We start from the raw sequence: 25,250 nt of genomic DNA on the forward strand, positions 1-25,250 counted from the left end.
ATTTTTCGGACTCCGCCATAGGCCCATTGAAATAGTGGTATTGAGGAGTAATTTGTTCACCCAATAAATATCAGGTACTGGACCACTAGGCTGTTTTTCATCGGACGCCTACATTTCCACTCTGTCACTATTTCAATGCCTTGCATAGTTTTATTTTGTAACAAAAGGGTGTGTGACTTGGGGTGTGGCCTGTGCTGAGGGGCGGGGTTTAGGGCACCAGATGTTCTGTGCCTAGTGGCTCCTCAGCTCTAATTCTGGCCCTGTGTATATATATATATATATATATATATATATATATATATATATATATAGTATTCGGCCCCCTTGAAGTTTTCCACATTTTGTCATATTACTGCCACAAACATGAATCAATTTTATTGGAATTCCACAAGAAAGACCAATACAAAGTGGTGTACACGTGAGAAGTGGAACTAAAATCATACATGATTCCAAACATTATTTACAAATAAATAACTTCAAAGTGGTGTGTGCATAATTATTCGGCCCCCTTTAATCTGAGTGCAGTCAGTTGCCTATAGACATTGCCTGATTAGTGCTAATGACTAAATAGAGTGCACCTGTGTGTAATCTAATGTCAGTACAAATACAGCTGCTCTGTGAGGGCCTCAGAGGTTGTCTAAGAGAATATTGGGAGCAACAACACCATGAAGTCCAAAGAACACACAAGACAGGTCAGGGATCAAGTTGAGACATTTTTTTTTAACAGTTAAGATTTTATACAGTATATAGTATACAGTGGGTAGGTCATACACCATTATGATTATAAAAGTTTAACGACATGGTTACCTATAGTTGTTGATAACAGCTAAGACAATTTCATTGCAGTATAATGATCAAATTACAACATATGTCATTATTCATATATGCAGTATTTTGGAAGCATCATAATCCCATTGTAGTACTATGAAGGAGAAGTTGAGTCCTAAGGTAGGTTGGACTCAAGAAGAGGAAAGAGAAAGAGTTTACCGTCCATTTCCCGCCCATCTCCCCCCCCCACCCCGGCAGACCCCGCCCCCCACCCTAGTCTATAATTGGGATGAAATTTTCACTCGTGGGGTCCATAATTCTAGATTCCCACACTCCCCAAACTTTATTGTATTTTTTAGGGCATCGCCTGTTAACCTCCCTGGCGGTAAGCCCGAGCTGAGCTCGGGCTATGCCGCCGGGAGGCACCGCTCAGGCCCCGCTGGGCCGATTTGCATAATTTTTTTTTTTGTTACACGCAGCTAGCACTTTGCTAGCTGCGTGTAACCTCCGATCGCCGCCGCTACCCGCCGATCCGCCGCTATACCCGGCGCCGCAGCTGCCCCCCCCCAGACCCCGTGCGCTGCCTGGCCAATCAGTGCCAGGCAGCGCTGTGGGGTGGATCGGATTCCCCTTTTACGGAACAACGTCGATGACGTCGGTGACGTCATCCCGCCCCGTCGCCATGGCGACGGGGGAAAGCCCTCCAAGAGATCCCGTTCTTTGAACGGGATCTCTTGATCTCCGTTAGCCGGCGGCGATCGGAGGGGCTGGGGGGATGCCGCTCAGCAGCGGCTATCATGTAGCGAGACATTGTCTCGCTACATGAAAAAAAATAAATAAAAAAAAAAGGTATTTGCTGCCCCCTGGCGGATTTTAACAAACCGCCAGGGAGGTTAAGATAGGTAGTTTTATATAACGGAAGGGCCAGGTTGATGGCTCTGGCCCAAGTGCCTGTGGTAGGTATTGAAGTATTCTTCCAATATTTCAGGATTTCTTTCCTGGCCTGAAAGCAGAGAATTTTGATTAAGGTTTGCTTATTTTTGGGAACACTATCCTCATCGAGTTTCCCCAGTAATGGTAGGCCCGGGTCATAAGGCAAAGAGACTTGTAATAGAGCATTTATTATTGTAAGTATATCTCTCCAAAATGGGACAATTCGTGGGCAAGTCCAAAATATATGGGTAAAACTCCCCAATTCTATGTCACATCTCCAGCATCTGTCTGAATTACTGTTATTAATCCTATGCATGCGTTCAGGAGTTAGGTAAATTCTATGTAGGAATTTAGTTTGGATTAGGTGATCCGAGGCTGAAATGACTGATGTGGGAAAGTCCTCCAGTACAATATCCCAATCATCTCTATCTAAGGAAGGGATATCATCAACCCATTTTTGGAAGCACTTATCTAGTCTATTGTTATTTAAGCATAAAAGTTCATTGTAAATAGCTGACATAGGTTTAGGGAGGTCTTTTGTTAGGAGCAGTTGTTCCAGATCATCAGTTTTAAGTGCTGGGGGTTGTGATCCAAACTGTGACCTGTGGGCATGTCGAAGTTGGAGATATCGAAAGAGGTCCTTGTTAGGTAGATTAAATTGCGTCTTGAGCTCATTAAATGTGCTACAGGCGTTTTCGCGTTGTATATGTGCCAGGTTCTTTATCCCATACTTTGCCCACAGAGCTGGATCAGGAATTGTGGAGAAGTGTGGTAGTTGCGGATTGCCCCAGAGTGGTGTGAATGGGGAAATGCTGTTAGGTTTCACCAGGGGGGCTCTAGCCGCCCTCCATGCCCTCCAGGTCGTTACCATAGCCGGGGTTGTGTGGGGGTTTGACTTAGGACCTCTATAAGGTAAGTTAGTAGGTTGTTCATATGATCCCAATATCGCAGCTTCCAGGTTCACTGCCGGATTATGTTCATCTTGTGAAAACCACCAACTAATAGATACAAGAACAGATGCCCAGTAATATTTTTGTAATTGCGGGAGGGCAAGTCCACCTCTGTTTTTGGGTAGTTGCAGTACGTCCATGGCTAAGCGTGGTTGCTTTCCAGCCCATATAAAATTCAGAATGATTTTATCTATTCGCTTAAAAAGGGAGAGTGGCAGCCATATAGGAGTTTGTCTGAAGATATAAGTAAATTTGGGTAGAAAGATCATCTTGATAAGATTAATTCTTCCTATTAAGGACAGAGGGAGTCTATTCCAAATTGCACATTTATTTTCTAATTGATAGATGATTGGGTCAAGGTTTAGAGATTGAAATGAAGTGAGATCTTTGGATATCTGTATTCCTAAATATTTAAATTGAGTAACTGCCTGTAAAGGAAGGTTTAAGTTCGATATAACTGAGATATCTTTATCTAAGGAGAATATTAGCGATTTGGCCCAGTTTATTCTAATCCCTGACATGTTTCCAAAGGTTTCAAATAAGTTAAGTGCATTGGTAAGTGATGTGCCAGGATCATTCAGTTAGAGCAGGACGTCGTCTGCATATAATGATATTTTTTCGTGGAGGTTGCCCATAGTCAGCCCCTGCACTGTATCAGAGTCTCTGATAATGGATGCAATGGGCTCCATGGCTAAATCAAATAGACTTGGAGACAAGGGGCAGCCTTGTCTTGTACCTCTTTTTAAGGAAAAGAATTTAGATATCGTGTTATTTGTTTTAACTCTAGCTCTGGGGCTATCATATAGTAATTTGATCCATTTGATAAAGTCAGTGCCAAAGCCGAATATGGAGTACTGCCCAGAGAAAGTTCCATTCCACCGAGTCGAATGCCTTCTCGGCGTCTAGGGAGGCAATCACCCTCTGTCTTGTATTAGAGTGGGAAGCTGCGATATTGGTAATAAGTCTACGAATGTTTATGTCAGTACCTTTTCCCGGAATAAAGCCAGACTGGTCGTGGTGTATTAATTTGGTTATGACTTGATTTAGCCTGGTGGCCAGGACCTTAGCCAGGAGCTGAGCATCCGTGTTTAACAGAGAGATTGGTCTATAGGAGGAACACTGTAAAGGATCTTTCCCTGGCTTCGGGATCACTATAATTAGCGCATTAGACATGGAGGGCGGGAGAGACCCCCCCGGCAAAAGAGGCTTGCAAGGAGACCTTTAATTTTGGGGCTATTCGTTTGGTGTACTGTTTGTAATATTCTGTCAGGAAGCCATCTAGACCAGGTGTTTTGCCTGCTTGCATATCCGTAATGGCCTCAGATATTTCTGTCAGCGTTAAGGGTGCTTCAAGAAGTTTAAAGTCTGCATCATTTAAGGTAGGTAAATTAATTTTAGCTAAGTAACTCACCAGATCAGCATCTGGCACATTAGATTTGCTGGTATAGAGGTCTGAGTAAAATTCATAGAAGGTTGTATTAATATCATCTGGATCAGTTGATAGAGTTTGCGAAGTTGTGTATATTTGAGGAATAGAGATTGTAACATTCATGTCTTTTGAGAGCCATGCTAACATACTGCCATTCCTGTCTCCCTGTTCAAAGACTTTGTTTTTGCGCCAAAAGACTCTTTTTCGTAGTTTCGAGCCTATATATTTCAAGAGTTTGTAAAGCTAGTTGCCATTTTTTGTACACCTCTGGGTCTTTAGAGTCGATATACTCAGCTTCCAGATTGGTTGCTGTCTGCTCCTTCCATTGTACTAGGGCTCTATTTTGTTCCCTAGCTATTTTGATAGCTTCTATATCGTGACCTCGAATTACCGCTTTGCTGGCGTCCCATATCATTTGAGGGGTAGAGGAGTTTGTATTTGTATGCCAATATGCCTTGATGCGTCTTTTAATAATGTCATCTATCGTGGGGTCTGTTATCCAATGTTTGGACAATCTCCAGGTTCTATCGCTTTGCTTAATGCCAAGTTGCATGACCAATTCCAGGGGAGCATGACCGGATATGCCCCTAGCGAGGAATTGAGTTCCTTTAATCAAGGGAAGAACCTCAGAGGACACCAAACCCAGGTCTATTCTAGATAACGCGCCATATGAGGGGGAATAACAGGAGTATGCTTTGGTATTGGGGTGTTTCCATCTCCACATATCATACATCTTACAGGTATCTATCCACTTAATAAATTCTAACGTATCTCTCGCATTTTGCTTGAGTCAGTCTAGTTTGGGGTTTGGTACTAGATTAAAATCTCCGCACATTATTATTTTTTGCGTAGGAAATTGGGCTATTATACTGAGTATTTTATCTAGTATTGTTATGTCCGCTGGAGGGGGCAGATAAACATTGATCAGTATTAATTTTTAGTTATTTATTGTTGCATGCATAATTATATACCGCCCTCCCGGATCAATTTTAATATCGTGTAGTTGGAAGATTAAGTTTTTGTTTATTAGTACTGACACCCCCCTAGAGTATGAAGAATATGTAGCGTGAAAGGCCTGGGCCACCCATGGTTTTTTAAGAGTCATAACCTTTCCTCCTATAAGATGGGTTTCTTGGAGAAAGCAAATGTTGGGGGAGTGCTGTTTGAGAAAGTTAGTGACCAGTGAGCGTTTTATTTTAGATCCCAGTCCTCTTACATTCCAGGAGATTAGCCCAAGAGCCGTCATTTATATTGTTGTATAATTGGATTAACCACATGTAAAAATAATAAGCGTAGCAGTACATACTTACATGTCAGTAGAGGACGCCGCCCACCAGGAGGGGGAGAGAAGACCGCAACAGGAGCCGGACGGAAGGAAGGACAGCAAAGAGAAAGAAAAAGGCAGAGTATAACGCAATAAACATTTACACACCCAAAGTACCCCCACCCTACATCCTGTACTTCAAACCTCAACATCAGGACGTCTTGGATCCCTTGAACCAGAACTTTTGTGCTGAGCAACCTTCAGCCCCAAGAGAGGGCTGGGACTGAGAAGAAAACCAAAAAGAAAAAAAAAAACCTGAAACTGTATTAACACTAAGGGGTGTGGTGTGGCCCTCTGGAGGTCCACCACCCAGCAATAGTGCTGAGGGTACTAGTCTTTTAACATTCCGATAAAACATTAACTGTGTACCAAGGAACACTCTCGCAAATCTGTCAGCATCTTACACCTGCTGGACCAACAAAGTAGAAATTAAGAGGGGGGGGGGGGGCACGGGGAGGGGGGGGGGGGGCACCCCCCCTACAGGATACAATCCATCCCTCCTCTCTGTTTATGGGAAAGCAAAGCGTTGCCAAGTTGCCTGTGTGTCTATCCAATGGGCGACTTTGAGGGGAGGACTTAAGCTAACTGTGTATGACACGTAAATAGAAAATATATACTTGGTATATACAGTATAGTACCAGTTCTTTGGATCTGATATGTTCCAATTGTCCCCTTTAGTATAGTTTTGGGATCACTATATAAAAAGTTTGGAGGGGCCAAATTAATACCGTTATGGTTCATTTAGATCATAGGTATGAGGCTCCAGTCGGAGTCCTTCATCCTTCTGGAGTGATCATACGTGTGTTATGTCATCTCCATCATGTCAGTTCAGAATCGCTTCTCATCTTAACAAGGTGAATTATTTATATAAAAGAGGTTCGTGTTTCCTAGCAGGTGCTAGGTATGGTAAATAATTAAAGAGAGCGGAATCTTTGTTAACCTCAGCTTAGAGTTATTGTATATCAAGGGCTAGGATTTTGGTGATTCAGGCACCTTAAGTGGCAAAAGGTGATCAAATTAGAGTGTCGGGAACAGCTTTTGTTTCAGCTCACCGCAGTGCAGTCGCTCAGCAATGTTGCGGCAAAGGTTATTGTAACGATCGGTGTAACACAGAGAGGATCTGATTACCGGTGATCTGCAGTATCACTGGCAATACAGATATATACCCGATTATTGATGATCTGCAGTATCACCGATAATCAGATATACAAGCTAACCTCTGGACACCTGAGTAGAGTGTTTGGTGCGAACAGTAATATTGAGAGGACTGGGCCTCAGTGCAATAAGGAGTACTGCACAATCCCTTCTGGACTCTCCCGGAGGGAGGAGTCAGGCTGAGAGAAGGAATGACAGAACGAGAGTGACACTCAAGAGGAAGTGTCACTATCAGGACTAGGAACCGCCTCTAACAGTAAGGTTGGTTCTCGAGGTCGGACAGATCAGGTCGTAACCACACGGACAGACAAGGTACAGAATCAGAAGGCAAAGGTGGAGTCTCAAGTACAGGCAGGTTCGGCAACAGGGTATCAGAAATATCGAGGTACAAAGTCAGAAGGCAGATGCAGAGTCTAAGGATGAGCCGGGGTTTGGCAACAGAGTATCAGAAAGGCAAAGTACAGGATCAGAGTTCAGGAGAATGGTCAGGCAGGCAGAAGATCATAACAGATAAACACAATCAAACTAGTACTTTAAACTATCAACAAAGTCTAGCTAAGTGTAGGATTACAGCTCCAGCTGGTCCCGGCACACTTTCGGATCTGACTCAGGTCTGCGTGCTACCAGCCTACCACATAGTGATCGCAACGCCAGACAACCAGCAACTGAACAGCCAGCAGTATATATACACAGCCACTCTCCAGCCCCTCCCTAAGTACCAATGAGAGGGCTCAGAATTGTCAGCTGACCAGCTTGGTCAGCTGACCTACTTCTGGCTGTTATATAAGCTTTGCCTCTGTGCGCGCGCGTGTCACTCTGAATCTTGGTGGACTATCAGTCCCAGCCACACCAGTACTGTTTTGCAATGTATCCAGTGAACCGAGCGTGGAAGCCGCCGTACCGCTCCCTACACCAGCGGCGGCTTCCCCATGCTCAACTCCTTTGCCAGGGACACTGCCATGCGGCAAGTTCGCCGCCTCCAATGCGGATTCTGCCGCTCCCAATGCGGATTCCGCTGTTCCCAATGCGGATTCCGCCGCTCAGCCTATGCGGCGGTTTTTCCGCGTTGTGACGCCATGCTGGACGCGGAAACAGCCGCCTCACCTTGAGAGATGGCGGCTTTTTTGCGTTTCTTCACAGTCCCCCCCCCCCCCCGAGGAGTGGACTCCGGACAACTCCTCCCAGGTTTCTCGGGATGTAAGGCATGAAACTCCTTCCTTAACTTGTCCGCATGCATGCGAGTCCCCGGTACCCATTGTCTCTCCTCAATGCCATATCCTTTCCAATGTACCAGATATTGTACCGAGTTCTGGACAATGTGTGAGTCTAAAATTGTCTCTATTTCAAACTCAGGTTGACTATCCACCAGGACAGGAGGCGGAGGAGTAGGACCCATATGGACTGCTGGTTTGAGCAGGGATACGTGAAATGACCTTACCCCACGCATGCTGGCGGGAAGATCAACGGTATAAGTAACGTTGTTGATCTTTTTCGCTACTGGAAACGGACCGACAAACCTGGGACCCAATTTGTCTGAGGGCTGTTTCAGGGTCAAATGACGTGTGGATACCCAAACCAAGTCTCCTGGTTGGAACCTCCACTCCACCGAACGTCTTTTGTCAGCTTGACCCTTCTGACTCAAAAACGCCCTTTGCAAACTATCTCTCACCGTCCGCCAAATGTCTTTAAAAGACCTTTGCCAGGCCTCCAGAGCTGGAAACGGGGAGGAGGCCACTGGCAATGGTAAGAATTTGGGCAATCTTCCAGACACTACCTGGAACAGAGAAAATCCGGTGGAAGAGCTTTTCAAATTATTTTGTGCGAATTCCGCAAAGGGCAGAAATTTCACCCAGTCGTTCTGCGCCTCTGCAACGTAGCATCTCAAAAAACTGCTCCAAAGACTGGTTGACCCTCTCCGTCTGCCCATTGGTCCGTTGGTGGTAGCCCGATGAAAACGACAGCTTCATGCCCATTTGGTGGCAGAATGCCCTCCAGAATCTAGACACGAATTAAACTCCCTGATCGGACACTATGTTTTCCAGAATGCCGTGCAGCCGGAACACGTGATTGATAAACAAGTCGGCCAATTCCTGGGCCGAGGGGAGTCCTTTCAAGGGCACAAAATGGGCCATCTTGCTGAAGCGGTTGACTACCACCCAAATGACCGACATGCCCTCTGACCTGGGAAGCTCACCCACAAAATCCATGGATAAGTGGGTCCATGGTTCACTCGGGGTGGGTAAAGGCTGCAACGTACCTACAGGTGCCAGCCGGGAGGGTTTGCTTTTAGCACATACCGCACATTCCTTAACAAATTCTTTGCAGTCAGCTGCTAGAGAAGGCCACCAAGCACACCTGGCCACAAGATCCTGCGTTCTAGATGCCCCAGGATGTCCCGCATTCTTGTGTGAATGGAACATCTGTAGTACCCGGAGACGGAATGGCAGAGGCACAAATAAAACCCCCTCAGGCTTCCCCTCAGGGACATCCTGCTGAAAAGGACTCAAGGTCTCTGTCCAGTCTTCCCAAGTCTCCGTTAAGCACAAGGGTGTAGCCTTCCCTGCAACCCTGACCGCTGAGACAGCACAGCCCCTACCCCAACCTCCGAGGCATCTACCTCAACAATAAAAGGGTAAGAGGTGTCCACATGTCTCAGGATGGGTGCGGAACAAAACAAATCTTTTAAAGTGGAGAAAGCACTTAATGCTTCAGGAGACCAGTGGGTGGTATCTGCCCCTTTTTTCGTAAGACAGGTGAGGGGTGCAATGACCGTGGAATACCCCTTTATGAACCTTCTGTAATAATTCGCAAAGCCTAAAAACCGCTGTAAAGACTTCAACCCAACCGGCTGAGGCCATTCCAAAACAGCGGAGACTTTGGCGGGGTCCATAGACAGGCCCGTGGTGGAAATTATGTACCCCAAAAAGGCGACAGATGTTACTTCAAAAATACACTTCTCAAGTTTAGCGTAAAGTGAGTTCTGCCTTAGTTTGTTTAGTACAAATTTTACATGCGTTCTGTGCTCAGCGAGGTTGTTGGAGAAAACGAGTATATCGTCAAGATAGACCAGAACAAATCTCCCCAACACCTCTCTGAAGACCTCGTTGATGAGTTCCTGGAAAACGGCCAGGGCATTACATAACCCAAAGGGCATCACCAGGTGCTCGTAATGCCCATCTGGCGTGTTAAAGGCCGTTTTCCACTCATCGCCCTTTCTTATGCGCACCAGATTGTACGCGCCCCGCAAATCCAGCTTAGAGAAGATCTTAGCGTCGGTGACCTGCGTAAATAAATCGTCTATCAGGGGTAACGGATATCGATTCTTCACCGTGATTTTATTTAGTCCCCGGTAATCGATACAGGGCCGCAGGCCCCCGTCTTTCTTTTTAACAAAAAAGAAACCTGCTCCAGCAGGCGATCGGGACGGGCGAATGAAGCGCTTGGCCAAATTCTCACGGATATATTCTTGCATAGCCAACTTTTCTGGCCCAGATAAATTGTACAAATGACCCCGAGGGGGCATACAACCTGAACGGATATCAATGGGGCAATCGAAAGAGCGATGTGGGGGTAATTTGTCTGCTGCCTTGGGACAGAATACATCAGAATATTCCAAATATTGCTCAGGTACCCCCTGTACATGAACCCTAGTTTGGCCCAATTTCACCTTCCCTAAACATTGCTGAAAGCAGTGTGCTGACCAAGAAATTAGTTGGCCGGTTGCCCAATCAATGTGTGGAGAATGAAGGTGCAACCACGGCATGCCGAGTATAATGGTGGAGGTTGTCATATGCAATACAAAGAACTGTAACTTTTCCCAGTGCAGTACTCCTATGGTGACTCCCACCTCTGGTGTCTGAGACAGTGGGTGATTCATTTGCAGTGGAGAGTCATCCACTGCCGTAACCTGGATGGGTGGTTGTACTGGTGTGAGCGGAATACACAATCTCTTAGCAAACTCAAAATCCATAAAATTTGCCGCGGAGCCTGAATCAATAAAGGCTTCCGTGACCTCGGAAGCCACGTAACGGTACAGGGAAGAAGCAACCGCTTTTCTTCTAGGGGTAAAAGTCGTACGCCTAGGGTGTTACCCCCTACAACTCCTAGGCGGTAGCGTTTCCCCGGCTTATTCGGCTTATTAGGGCAGTTTCGTACTATATGCCCCTCTTCAGCGCAATACAGACACAGCTGTTCGGTCATTCTCCGTCTTTGCTCCACCTGGGTCAATTTTGACCGACCAATCTGTATCGGCTCGGATGGAGGCAAGACCAGAGAAGATGAAACAGTAGGAGGTGGAGTCACTGGGACCATGGTGTAAGACACCCTTCTGACACGGGAACTACCCCTGGTCTGTTTTTGGTAGCGCAGCCTGCGGTCGATTCGGATGGCCGCTGAAATAGCCTCATCGACTGTTCTGGGCTCGGGCTGACTTAGCATCAGATCAGAGACCTCATCGGACAGCCCTGACAAGAAACAATCTAACAGGGCATAAGTGTCCCACCTGGCCGTAACTGACCACCTCCTAAATTCGGCCACGTAATCTTCGACCGGACCTTCGCCTTGACGCAAAAGCTTGAGCTTCCGCTCAGAAGTTGAGGTAAGGTCCGAATCATCGTAAATTACTGCCATAGCTTTAAAGAATTCCTCTACAGAGGTAAGAGCTTTGTCTCCGGTGGGCAGGCTTTACGCCCAAGACTGGGAGTCGCCGGACAACAAAGTTTTAATAAACGTGACCCTCTGGGTCTCAGTACCCGAAGATTGGGGTCTCAACTCAAAATAGGACAACACTCTACTCCTAAAATTCTGGAAGTCAGATCTGTGGCCAGAAAAGCTTTCAGGTACAGGCATACGTATGTCAGAGCTAGAAGGGGATCGCACATGATCCACTGATGTCTGGAGGGTTTGTACAGACCCTGATAGGGCATCAATTAGAGTTATGTGGGTGCCCAGTACTTGATTGATGTTGTCCACCGAAGCGGCAAGTACACCCAGACGATCAGTGTTTGCGTCCATTTTGTATTTGGTCTGGCATTCTGTAACGATCGGTGTAACACAGAGAGGATCTGATTACCGGTGATATGCAGTATCACTGGCAATACAGATATATACCCGATTATTGATGATCTGCAGTATCACCGATAATCAGATATACAAGCTAACCTCTGGACACCTGAGTAGAGTGTTTGGTGCGAACAGTAATATTGAGAGGACTGGGCCTCAGTGCAGTAAGGAGTACTGCACAATTCCTTCTGGACTCTCCCGGAGGGAGGAGTCAGGCTGAGAGAAAGAATGACAGAACGAGAGTGACACTCAAGAGGAAGTGTCACTATCAGGACTGGGAACCGCCTCTAACAGTAAGGTCGGTTCTCGAGGTCGGACAGATCAGGTCGTAACCACACGGACAGACAAGGTACAGAATCAGAAGGCAAAGGCGGAGTCTCAAGTACAGGCAGGTTCGGCAACAGGGTATCAGAAATATCGAGGTACAAAGTCAGAAGGCAGATGCAGAGTCTAAGGACGAGCCGGGGTTCGGCAACAGAGTATCAGAAAGGCAAAGTACAGGATCAGAGTTCAGGAGAATGGTCAGGCAGGCAGAAGGTCATAACAGATAAACACAATCAAACTAGTACTTTAAACTATGAACAAAGTCTAGCTAAGTGTAGGATTATAGCTCCAGCTGGTCCCGACACACTTTCGGATTTGATTCAGGTCTGCGTGCTACCACACATAGTGATCGCAACGCCAGACAACCAGCAACTAAACAGCCAGCAGTATATATACACAGCCACTCTCCAGCCCCTCCCTAAGTGCTGGACCAATGAGAGGGCTCAGAATTGTCAGCTGACCAGCTTGGTCAGCTGACCTACTTCTGGTTGTTATATAAGCTTTGCCTCTGTGCGCGCGCGTGTCACTCTGAATCTTGGTGGACTATCAGTCCCAGCCACACCAGTACTGTTTTGCAATGTATCCAGTGAACTGAGCGTGGGAGTCGCCGTACCGCTCCCTACACCAGTGGCGGCTTCCCCATGCTCAACTCCTTTGCCAGGGACACTGCCATGCGGCAAGTTCGCCGCCTCCAATGCGGATTCTGCCGCTCCCAATGCGGATTCCGCCGTTCCCAATGCGGATTCCGCCACTCTGCCTATGCAGCATGCAGTGGTTTTTCCGCGTTGTGACGCCATGCTGGACGCGGAAACAGCCGCCTCACCTTGAGAGACGGCGGCTTTTCCGCGTTTCTTCACAGTTATATTCAGATAGCCCTTTTATTATAATCATTTATTATTCTATGCTACCATCTAGTGGAGACTCAGGGAATAAGTCGACAATTGGTTTAGTCAGCATATAATGTATAACTAAACCACTACCGCGTTCCTAGGTTACCATCAAAGTCTATTGGGACTGCGTACGTAGATGGAAGTGACCATAGATTGATTATATACAATTCTTATCATAGGCACGTACACATAGCATACATAAATTCATTTTTTCCATCTCTTAGTCTGTCCCAAGGGAAGGACCCGTGACAAAGACCGAGGCAATAACAAATCCCTCATCTCCCCCCCCCCCCACAAGCAAGAGGGCCGGTGGCCGCCACAATCCATTCTCCGCCAATTCACAAATACTGTCCACGGAAGGGGACAGGAGCTCACAGTAATAAAATCTTTATATAGTAAAAAATAGTACCATCCTGCCTGACAATTTAGTAAGATATATTTAGGTTCACGTTTAACTACAGTAGTAGATGCAAATTTAGTGTAACTAGTGTCTAACCTCTGTTCAGGTGAGTTGTATAATCTGGGTAGGACGGGTCACTCTTAAGATCCGTTATGACTGCGTATACGTGAGCTCCTCTCCTCCCTTTCCATGTTGCACGAGCAAAGTTCAATCCACAAGGCACCCAATGAAAGTCCTAGCGATTGGGAGACTGTGTGGTCAGGTGCAGTATGAGTTATGTGGGTCTTAACATATATCGCCTCCCGGCGCTCCTTGACTTGACCCCAGTACGCATCCAGAATACAGAATACTTTATTTCGCCAAGTGCGACAGGCACCGCACCCGGAATTATTTGTGGACACAGGCAATAGGCTAAGATGGCATGGTGCATGGTGCAGATAACAATTAACACATGGTGCAAATAACACAACAACATAAAGCAAATTAAAATACAAATATTGTAACGACATGGTGCAAAAAACACAGAAAACAATACATAATGAGAGTAGTAGCTACATTCTATACAGCCGCATCCTTGCACCGCAACGCTTAGTACTGGAGGCAACTGTCATTGTGCCAAGAGTGAGCATATGGGGATCAGTCATTGGGCATGCGCTGGGGTGCCAAGGGTCTTGGAGGGTGCTAGGAAATGGCGTAGGAGAGATGGTCTGAATTGAGGAGGGTAATCGCTTGTGGGAAGAATGTATTTCTGCGCCTGGTGGTTTTGGTGGGGATGGACCTATAGCGACGCCCTGAGCAGAGGAGGGTGAAGAAGTGATATCCAGGGTGGGAGGGGTCATGTATGATCCTGTTGGCCCTGGACTTCATTCTGGAAGTATGGAGAAGGTCTAGTGGAGGCAGGGGGGACCCGATAATCCTCTCTGCAGTGTTGATAACTCTCTGGAGTTTGAGCCTGTCCTTTGCGTTTGCACCCGAGTACCAGACGATGATGAAGGAGCAAAGGACAGATTCAATGGTCGCCGTGTAGAAACTGGTCAGTAGTTCCCTTGGCATTCCAAACTTCCTCAGCTGTCTCAGGAAGAACAGTCTCTGCTGGGCTTTCTTTTGTGTTGTGGAGGTATTTACATCCCATTTCAATTTCTCGGTGATGGTGGTGCCTAGGAGCCGTGCACTTTGTACCCTGGTGACCTCAGTGCCATTTATGAAGACTGGGCTGGGTGGTGGAGCGTTCTTCCTGAAGTCCACTATCAGTTCCACAGTTTTTGCCGCATTTAGTACAAGTCTGTTGTTCGAGCACCACTCGAGGGTCCGCTTAATCTCGCGGTGATATTCAAGCTCGCCATCTTCACCGATTAGACCTAGAATGGTGGTATCATCCGCAAACTTAATGACCTTGACCGTATCCACAGATGAGGTGCAGCTGTTTGTGTACAGGGAAAAGAGCAGCGGCGATAGTACACACCCTTGCGGTGCACCAGTGTTGGTGGTTCTTGCACTGGAGGAGCAGTCGCCAAGTCTAACTAGCTGTGTCCTATTAGTGAGAAAGTCTTTGATCCAGGCACGGAGGGTGGGATCAACACCAAGTCGTTCCAGGTTGTCATGCAGAATGTTCGGACAGATGGTGTTAAATGCAGAACTGAAGTCCAGGAGGAGGATCCTGGCATATGACTTGGGTTTATCCAGGTGTTCAGTGATGTGTGCAAGAATGATGTTGATGGTGTCATCCACAGATCGGTTGGCCCTGTATGCGAATTGGAGAGGATCCAGTAGTGGATCGGTGTGGTTCTGCAGATGGGATAGGACCAGTCTTTCGAAGGTCTTCATGATGATTGGAGTTAAGGCCACCGGTCTGAAGTTATTTAGATCCGTGACTCCAGGCTTCTTGGGGACTGGAATGATGTCGGCTTTTTTGAAACAGGAAGGAACTTTGCCCAGCTCCAGGGATCTGTTGAAAATGGAGGCGAGGACCGGGGCTAGCTGACCCGCACAGGTTTTCAGACAGGATGGGGATATGCCGTCCGGGCCTGAGGCTTTCCTTGTCTTTAGCTTCCGGAGGTGCTTTAGAACATCGGTCTCCTGGACTGTAGCCAGTGCTGGGAGGGGGGCATGCAGACCAGGGTGTGGAGGAGAGGAGGGTAGTCGATGCCCGAGAGAGGATGTGGACGCCTGATCTGTGGGGTGGATTGGTACGGCCTCGAACCTGCAATAGAATTTATTGAGCTCCTCGGCTAGTGCGGTGTTTGGAAGTATGTGTTGAGGAGTGGGCCTGAAGTTCGTGGCAGCCCTTAGGCCTTTCCAAACCTCTCGAGCGTTGTTGGATTGAAGGTTAATTTTCAGCTTGTTTGAGTATTCTCTCTTTGCCGCCTTCAGCTCTCGTTTTAAGGTGTTCCTGGCCTCCCTGAACTCCTCTGGTGTTCCAGATCCAATCTGTATAGTAGCCATATAATCAATACTCCATACGTATCTCAATGGCACTTCGTTGCCTATATTAAGAGCCTCTCTATATGTACACTGAGGTATGCAGCTATCAGTCATGCATCATATGCTCAGTGCATTTAGTAATCAGAGGGGATTATAAAATTGGGATTGCCTTTGCAGAAGGAGCAGTGAGAGTAGGGGGTGAAGCGAGGCCCGGAGGAAATAAAGTTAGTGTAGGGTGCAGGTTTTAGTACGTGTTTATGTCCAATCAGGGGTTATCTATGTCTTCCACCTATTTCTGGTAGCCGGCCGTTTTGTAGCTCGTAGGAGGCTGAGCGCAGAGAGCAATATAATAGTTAGCTGTGCGTCTATTTCAGCATTAGTATCTATCTATGATGCAGATGCAGTTCTCAACATTCTGTGCCTCATTAGTAAGAAGGTGGGGAGTTAGGATTCATGTTAGTTGAAGTGTAGATGACAGGGGAGAGGGGCGGTGACCGCCCTGTTGTTAAAGAGGAGCTGTTAGGTATAGGGTCTCAGAGAAAATAAACACATATATCAGTAGCTAAACATTGGCTGTACTTACATTACATATGCATTTCACTGTCCACGTTTGGATTTCACAGAAGTTTTATATAGTATTTGCAGAGAATGATGCTCCTGACAGCTTATGGCAGGTTCCATGTTTGTCTGTCTCCTATGAAGCCAAATGTGTCGTCATGTCCTGCCTGCTTCCTGATGATTCACTCACACAAAAGATCGGTAATGTAAAACACTACTGTGCAGTGAATATTAATTAGCCATGTGGCTAGGAACAATAGCGGACTCCTGCAGTGTACTCTGCCGGGAGTTTTTTCAATGTTGTGAGCTGCTGCTTTTGTAACAAGAGCCCTGTAACTTATCAATAGCAGCCGAGGGGAGGGCCCCAGAATGCTTTGCTGTATGGTATGCGGCTCTCGGCTTCTTAAGAGCTTGGGTCAAACAGCTTTGCTGATAAGCACACATCAAAACTAAGAGAGATTTTTAACTTTAGTATTGCCTTTTTGGCTTCCTTCTAAACTGTTTAACACAGGTTTAAATTAGCTTTTGCAGCCAGCCTGACAGTTACTCTTTAAGAAAGCTGGTGCTAAGCAGAGAGGTATACTATCATAGATCTCGTGCAGCGAAGTGGATTAGTAGCAAAGTTATAAGATGCAGTATTCTTTCCTTCCCCAGTATTATCGTGTTGACCCGGAACATACAGAAGCAGTATTCTCGACAACCGTGGCTGAGCCAGTAATTAGTTCTTAATTCACCTCTCCTATGGCATACACGACCCAGCCATTTTTCTCTTAGCCCAATATCAATTTGAAAAAAGGCGCGCGCGGGAGCATCTCCCGCCCGCCACACCCCCACCACCCCTCAGTAACACAGAGATGCTTCTAAGAAAAAATAGGTATAGGTGCATAACAGTTAACAAAAAACTACATTATTACAAATTCACAGTTCCAGTTGTTGGACATAGTGAGTCTTCACATAGAATGTCTCTTCGGGTAAAATAACTTGCAGAGAGAGAAAACGACTGGCATATAATGTCACATAAGTGCCTTTCAATAAAGGTCTCTGTATTAAGGGTCTCTGCAGGGACGTTTCCTATCAGCTTGGCCGTGACCATGTGTAATTCTCCTGCATCACAATACTGCGTTGTAACGAGCCCATAGCAATCATGTAAACAGGTAGATAACTGTGCCATTGGTCCCTTAGTACTATTCAGCGTACGCATAATACCAGCAAAAGTTAAGGAAGACTCAGTCTCTCCATGAATTAATTCCTTAAGCTATTAGATAAAAAAAAAAACACTAGTGTGTCCCTCGGTACAAAAAGGTAGAAAGGTTTAACTCACCATTTTTGGTCAATCATATAGGGAGAAAGAAAAGCTTGTAGAAATACGTCAGTACCTCAATATAGCAAACAAACTTTACTCCTCTTCGTTCTGTGCAGGCAGTTTTTCTATCCAATTTGAAGCTTCTCCCGGTGTCTCAAAAAGGTGAACCGTATCCCGGTATTGGACTCTGAGCCTGGCTGGGAAGAGCATAGCATACTTGATGTTTTTGTCCCGCAGTTTAGCCTTTACGTGTTGAAAGCTTTGCCGCAGTTTCTGAGTCTCGGTTGTGTAATCGGAAAATATCATTAAACGTGTGTTGCCCAGCTTCAAATCCCCCTTTTTCCTAGCTGCAGTGAGGATTGCGTCTCTGTCTCTGTAATTGAGGAGGCGAAAGATCATTGGCCTTGGATAAGCACCCGGAGGGCCCGCGCGCGTTGGAAGCCTGTGCGCTCTTTCAATAACAAAGTGAGCCGAAAAAGTGTCATCTGGTAGAAGGTCTCTGAGGAGCCGTTCAATGTAGTTTTCCACATCAGTGCCTTCAATTCCCTCTGGGAGACCTAGCATACGAAGGTTATTCCTCCTATTCCTGTTTTTGGCATCATTAGCTCTGGCCTCCAGCTGCGTGATCCTTTTAGTGTTGTCTGGGATTGATGCCTCATGGCGCCGAAGGGTATCTTCCACTTCTGAAGTGCGACATTCCAGATCGGTGGTTCTATCTCTGAATACTGCCACATCTTGTCGGAGCAGCCCGAATTTAGCCTCAATGTGGTCTATTTTCACGGTGAGGGCTACTTGGCATGTTTTGATAGCCTCCATAATCTCCGCTGTGGTAGGCAAGATCATGGCCTCCTCCTCGCGGTCATTCTGTGTGATGGAGTTTTTCGGCGGGGAGTGAGTTACAGCATGCTTCTGAGTTGTTGATGTGGATGGGGGAGCTTCAGGTGCCGGGTTACCGTCCTGTTTGTCTTTTTTCCCCTTGCCTCCCATCTCGCCGTATGGTGTATGTCGGCGGTTAGCTCTTTGGGTGCGAGCGGGGCCTGGAGAATCCGTGAGGTCCTGCGAGTATGTCGTGTTATCCTCCGACTCTGGCTCCGAAAGTGTACACCAGTCGTCCAGGGTGTATAGATGAGGTGCACCGTGCAGGATGAAAAGTTTAAGCCAAATGCGCTAACCAATTGTGCCACAGAGACTGTGTATGTAGTTGCTGCTAAATGGCTATCTTGGGCGGGGAAACACCGCTGTCGGTATTTCAGCCTTCAGGGTGGTAATTCATAAAAATGTTTCTAGTTGTGAGAGGCGTGCGGAGATATTCCACTGTAGGCTAGCGTTAGGCTGTCGGGAAACATGCGGAAACAGGAGAAGCAGGCGGAGTCCCTCCGTGCGGTGTTCTCTCTGCAGTTGCTTGGGAGGTCTGTCCCATTCATTGCAATGTATTCCGCACGCTTCTCGCCACATCAGAGGTAGCGGTAATCCCCGTCTGCATACCGCTTCCTCTAACCTTTATGAATTGACATTTGTTACTTTTGTTAAGATAATCACCGCACAAGGCGGTGATTTATCACTCTGCTCGCGAATGTCGGCTTTTCATGCGGAAAAAGCCTTTATGAATACAGATTTTGCTGTGTGGTCGGTAAAGTGAGCCATTTTCAGCATTTCCGCATGCGGGAATGCTTTATGAATCGAGGCCTATATTGCTGTGGTTACTCTACAGTTGGACACTGCCTATATTATTATTATGTTTGGTACATAATAAAGTGTTTTTGGATGATTTACACGTCAGTGAGTGGTGCGGTTTTTGTACAGATCTACTTTTCTTGGTGTCATTTTGTGGGCAATAGCTGTGCAGTGCAGAATACAAACGTTTTCATGTTTGGGGTTTTAATAAAATTGCTCAATACTGCAAAGAGGTATATACATATAGATACAGCAAGCATTTAGAAATCCCATTACACTTCACCCTGCACAGTTACTGTTTGGTATAGTGACTGATATTCTCTTGGTACACACCATACAATTTTCTGTTAGATTCTTCTGTTATATTTACCTACAACATGGAAAAAAGCTATCTGGCAGGTAAATCTAAGCGAAAATCTAACAGAAAATTGTATGGTGTGTACCTAGCATAACAGAAAATTGCATGGTGTGTACCTAAAGAAACTCACAGATTAACTTTTAGATGTCTAATAGCATGTGCATGAAAGGTGATTGCCCTAATCTACCTATCTGCCAACCAGTGCTGAATGTGTAAAGTACATTTCAAATCATTTACTCAGCAGTAGCCCTTTGCTGGCTGATTCCGAACCCTAACTACCTTGATTTAAAAATTGCCTAACAAAATCTTTCAATCTTGTGTCAACCATATACTCACCTAACATTTTGTGACAGCAAACCGTAAATTTTACATTTGTATATGACAAAAAGTTCCCAGATTTGATCCTGGGATGATGAATCAATTCAATAATTTCATGACATATTTTACTATTGGCTACTCTCTGACCCATGCACTTTCCAAATCACAGAATGAAAATGAGTATTATCAGGATGATGGGCAAAGCTTGGAACTCTTAGATCTATTATTTAACTGTGAGGATGGCATTCTTCACCATGGATGTTCAGCTGCTGAGTCCATTTGGACACCTTCAGATCCAAATGTGAGTATTCCAGAAACTATAATGGGTGAATCTGGCTGGTTTTTGTTTTACAAATCACTAACCTAAATATAAACATCTTTACCCAGGAGAACGAATCATTTCTGTCTGCACTTATGTTGTCAACTGATTCTCCATCTGATTCAAATCTCTGGTCACCAGCAGCCAGTGACAGTGGAATATCTGAAGATACACACTCAGATAACCACAGCAGCCCCCTCCAGTATCAGTGCACAGATTACTCCTATGTGGCTTCCAACTTCACAGATTTCCAGGAACCAGATGTGACTATTAATCTGGAACAGCACGTAGGTATGTATCGTTGTATAAAATGTATTTAATTCTCTTATATAGCCAACTAATAGTTACATAGTTATTTGGGTTGAAAAAAGACAAACGTCAATTGATTTCAACCAGAAAACAAAGTACAACACCAGCCTGCTCCCTCACATATCCCTTTAATCCCTTACTCATCCCTTTAATTGTTGACACATATGTAATATACAGGTTTTGTGGCTAGTTGTATGCAGTTTTGGAACTAATTATGTGTAAGTAGCCTAGGAACTTGTATACATTATTATAGATGTTAGCATTTAAAGGGGGACAATAGGGAGTTTTTCTGTAGCAGCAATACTGGTATAATGTTTGAATACCTGAACACACCCAAGCATCCATGGTATAGGAGTGCATCTCAGATGGGCACCAGGCAGTTTGGTGCAGGGCGAGCCAAATGACAGCTCTCCCTGCTGTAGCTAAACTCCCCGGCAGCATTAAATACGATGCATTTTGGGGTCTGGCAACCTCCGGAGCCCCGAATTACCATTACGCAGGGCGTGCAGCATAGCACTGCTGCTGTGATGGCGCCCAGCATTGTCGTTCAGCGCCATGCACTAAAACAAACTGCTTCACGGTATAGAATGTATCAAACAATGTAGTTTTATTCATGAAAATAACCATTCAAGAGACATAACATATTCTGAAAAACAGCATACAGGACCATATGAGTACATGCCTATTGATGCATCCAGTTAAATGCAATGTTTATGCAGAGTAGACCTCCCCAGCAAGGGTTTATAATAACCCCTAGAGGCATAGGACCTGGGTCATGGAATGCCTAAGTAACAACAGCAATCTCACTAATATTATAAATGGGAATGTTTGGATGTTAGTTACACAATCACGCAACAATGGCTGAACAGATTTGAGTGAAATTTGGCACACACATAGTACATTACCAGAAATAACTGGAAACTTTTAATCCCCATAACCAAAAAGTGGGCGGAGACAAATACACATTTCACTGGGAAAATGTAAACTGCAGCCATTCTTACACCGTTAATGGCAGGGTTCTCAAACTTTGCACAGTTGGTCACTGGGTGACTGGGATTAATATTCAGAAAAGTGGGTGGTGTCAGGAACCGGCCCCACGGCACGCCTGCAGAAAAGGTTCCCGACTGGTGGTTTGACCAGATCGCGAGGGGAAGCAGCCTTATTCAAGCTAACACAAGGCTGTCACCCCTCAAAAACACTTCTCACTGCCACCACTAGCTGTTGCTAGACACTCCAACAATTCCCACTCTGCTGTCGAGTGGCTTGCACTCAGTCCAGCGTTTTCGTATTTGGGTCAGCTTTGCTCTTTAGGCCAAATACGGAAACGCCAACAATCACACAGTAGCAAGGCACAATCAGACACTGAACTTGTAATGAAAATTACACTGCAGTCTCTTCCCAGACTATGAGTTTTTGGCTAGTACATCAGAAGTCAAGCTTATTAAATAAATATTTAATATTCCAGAAAAAAGTGGAACAGTACAGAAAGTAATATATACAAAAGATTTACAAAACAAAGTAAAAATTACAAAGACACACACAACAAGATAGTTTGCTCATAAACAAAATAAAAACGGGAATAAAACATTACCGGCATACAGATCAGAGTGTTGTTTGCAAGAAGCACGCGGTCGCTGGTCAGAAACCAGGATAGTCCTAGCGTCTTTGCTATCTCCAGGAGCCTAGAAGTTGTGAAGGTCCTCCACGGACTTTTATAGTGAGCAGCGTATACCCAGGGTACACGTCTAGATATAATTTTATTTCCCTAGAAGGTTTGCACAGAACGCTTGTCATATCCTTGCTGGCTGTGATATGCTTCCGACTTTCTAGACTCAGTTAGTCTGGATTGTATATTGGGTCAACAGGGCTGTTTACATGCATACAAAGTTCAAAACAATGCAATACCTTTTCAGCAGATTCAAGACAAAAGAGGGGGGCGTTATCTAATTACCTGTTTCCTTGCTGAAGGCCGCAGTGTCAAGAGGAAACTGAATGCAAATGTACTTTACATGGCCATACAGACAATCAAATTAGCAGCTTCCTTCAGCCAGGTGACAATTATACCCCCAAAGCCAGATGACTTCTGAACATACAGTGGCTTGCAAAAGTATTCGCCCCCCTTGAAGTTTTCCACATTTTGTCATATTACTGCCACAAACATGAATCAATTTTTATTGGAATTCCACATGAAAGACCAACACAAAGTGGTGTACAAGTGAGAAGTGGAACGAAAATCATGATTCCAAACATTTTTTACAAATAAATAACTGCAAAGTGGTGTGTGCATAATTATTCAGCCCCCTTTGATCTGAGTGCAGTCAGTTGCCTATAGACATAGCCTGATGAGTGCTAATGACTAAATAGAATGCACCTGTGTGTAATCTAATGTCAGTACAAATACAGCTGCTCTGTGAGAGCCTCAGTGGTTGTCTAAGAGAATATTGGGAGCAACAACACCGTGAAGTCCAAAGAACACACAAGACAGGTCAGGGATCAAGTTATTGAGAAATTTAAAGCAGGCTTAGGCTACAAAAAGATTTCCAAAGCCTTGAACATCCCACGGAGCACTGTTCAAGCGATCATTCAGAAATGGAAGGAGTATGGCACAACTGTAAACCTACCAAGACAAGGCCATCCACCTAAACTCACAGGCCGAGCAAGGAGAGCGCTGATCAGAAATGCAGTCAAGAGGCCCATGGTGACTCTGGACGAGCTGCAGAGATCTACAGATCAGGTGGGAGACTCTGTCCATAGGACAACTATTAGTCATGCACTGTACAAAGTTGGCCTTTATGGAAGAGTGGCAAGAAGAAAGGCATTGTTAACAGAAAGTATAAGAAGTCCCATTTGCAGTTTGCCACAAACCATGTGGGGGCACAGCAACCATGTGGAAGAAGGTGCTCTGGTCAGATGAGACCAAAATGGAACTTTTTGGCCAAAATGCAAAACGCTATGTGTGGCGGAAAACTAACACTGCACATCACTCTGAACACACCATCCCCACTGTCAAATATGGTGGCAGCATCATGCTCGTGGGGTGCTTCTCTTCAGCATGGACAGGGAAGCTGGTCAGAGTTGATGGGAAGATGGATGGAGCCAAATACAGGGCAAACTTGGAAGAATCCAAGAAAACCTCTTGGAGACTGCAAAAGACTTGAGACTGGGGCGGAGGTTCACCTTCCAGCAGCACAATGACCCTAAACATAAAGCCAGGGCAACAATGGAATGGTTTAAAACAAAACATATCTATGTGTTAGAATGGCCCAGTCAAAGTCCAGATCAAAATCCAATCGAGAATCTGTGGCAAGATCTGAAAACTGCTGTTCACAAATGCTGTCCATCTAATCTGACTGAGCTGGAGCTGTTTTGCAAAGAAGAATGGGCAAGGATTTCAGTCTCTAGATGTGCAAAGCTGGTAGAGACATACCGTAAAAGACTGGCAGCTGTAATTGCAGCAAAAGGTGGTTCTACAAAGTATTGACAAAGTATTTACGCGCACCCCACTTTGCAGTTATTTATTTGTAAAAAAATGATTGGAATGATGTATGATTTTCGATCCACTTCTCACATGTACACCACTTTGTATTGGTCTTTCACATGGAATTCCAATAAAATTGATGCATGTTTGTAGCAGTAATGTGACAAAATGTGGAAAACTTCAAGGGGGCTGAACACTTTTGCTACCCACTGTACATACACATCTGAAATAGTACACAGCAGACAAAAAAAGAGAAAAATATGGCTTCTGTATTATATGCAATATCACCAATGGCTGCGATATTATGACACCTCCGCTTTCAAAATAGTGCACCGCAGATGATTCCCACGAATTGTCTTGCCAGTGCCTACACTGACGGTTCTGCTCGATGGGACAGTCCATCAGCATTCCCATGATTTCTCCCCTTCCTATGTTTAATGGTGAAGTTATATTGCTGGAGAACTAAGCTCCACCTCAGCAATTTGCCATTGTCACCAGAAACCCGATGTAACCAACCAAGAGGGTTGTGGTCAGTGATGACCGTGAATACGCGACCGTAGAGATAGTGCTGCAGCTTTTGTAGGGCCCATACAATTGCCAAGCACTCCTTCTCTGTGGTGGCATAAGCTACCTTCCGGGGTAGCAGCTTCCGACTTAAATACAGAATCGGATGTTCTTCCCCAGCTTGGTTTACCTGACTTAACACAGCACCTAGGTCAAAGGCTGAGGCGTCTGTCTGGACTACAAACTGTCGGCTGAAGTCAGGCACTTGCAACACTGGAGGGCTGACTGGGGCCCTCTTCAGAGCTGTGAATGACTGTTCACATTCTGGCGTCCAGAAGATCTGCTTGGGCAGCTTCTTTTTTGTGTGGTCTATCAATGGCTTGGCAAAGGCACTGTAGTTTGGGACAAACTTTCTGTAGTACCCAGCAGTTCCTAAGAAGGACTGGATCTGTTTCTTTGTTTGGGGGGTGGGCCAGGACGCAATGGCATCTACCTTCCCAGTATCTGGGCGAAGCTCTCCCCCCTACCACATGTCCCAGGTACTGTACCTGCTTCATACCTATCTGACATTTGTTAGACTTGACTTTTAGTCCCGTTGCAATGATTTGTCCCAGGACCTGTGACAGCTGTGCTAAGTGGTCTTCCCAGTTGGCACTAAACACGGCAATGTCATCTAGGTAGGTGACAGCGCAGTGTTCCAATCCTTCGAGGATACCATTTACAATCCTTTGGAAGGTGGCTGGGGCATTTTTCATCCCAAAAGGCACCTCAGTA

The 25,250-nt window shown here is 45.6% G+C and overlaps 1 protein-coding gene across 4 annotated transcripts in view; it reads left to right on the forward strand.

The window, feature by feature from the left end:
- Nucleotides 1-25,250, forward strand: part of LOC137509743 (cyclic AMP-responsive element-binding protein 3-like protein 3) — a 638,953-nt gene that overhangs the window by 21,443 nt on the left and 592,260 nt on the right. For 3 of the 4 annotated variants that reach the window (XM_068233855.1, XM_068233853.1, XM_068233852.1), the window contains exons 2-3: nucleotides 20,036-20,167; nucleotides 20,254-20,476. The exons of the other annotated variant lie outside the window; for it this stretch is intronic. In XM_068233855.1, coding sequence (XP_068089956.1) covers nucleotides 20,036-20,167; nucleotides 20,254-20,476 — 355 coding nt within the window. The remainder of the gene's footprint in view (nucleotides 1-20,035; nucleotides 20,168-20,253; nucleotides 20,477-25,250) is intronic. 4 annotated transcript variants of the gene reach the window in all.

This window comes from Hyperolius riggenbachi, chromosome 1 (genome assembly GCF_040937935.1).
Source record: "Hyperolius riggenbachi isolate aHypRig1 chromosome 1, aHypRig1.pri, whole genome shotgun sequence".
Lineage (NCBI taxonomy): Eukaryota > Metazoa > Chordata > Amphibia > Anura > Hyperoliidae > Hyperolius > Hyperolius riggenbachi.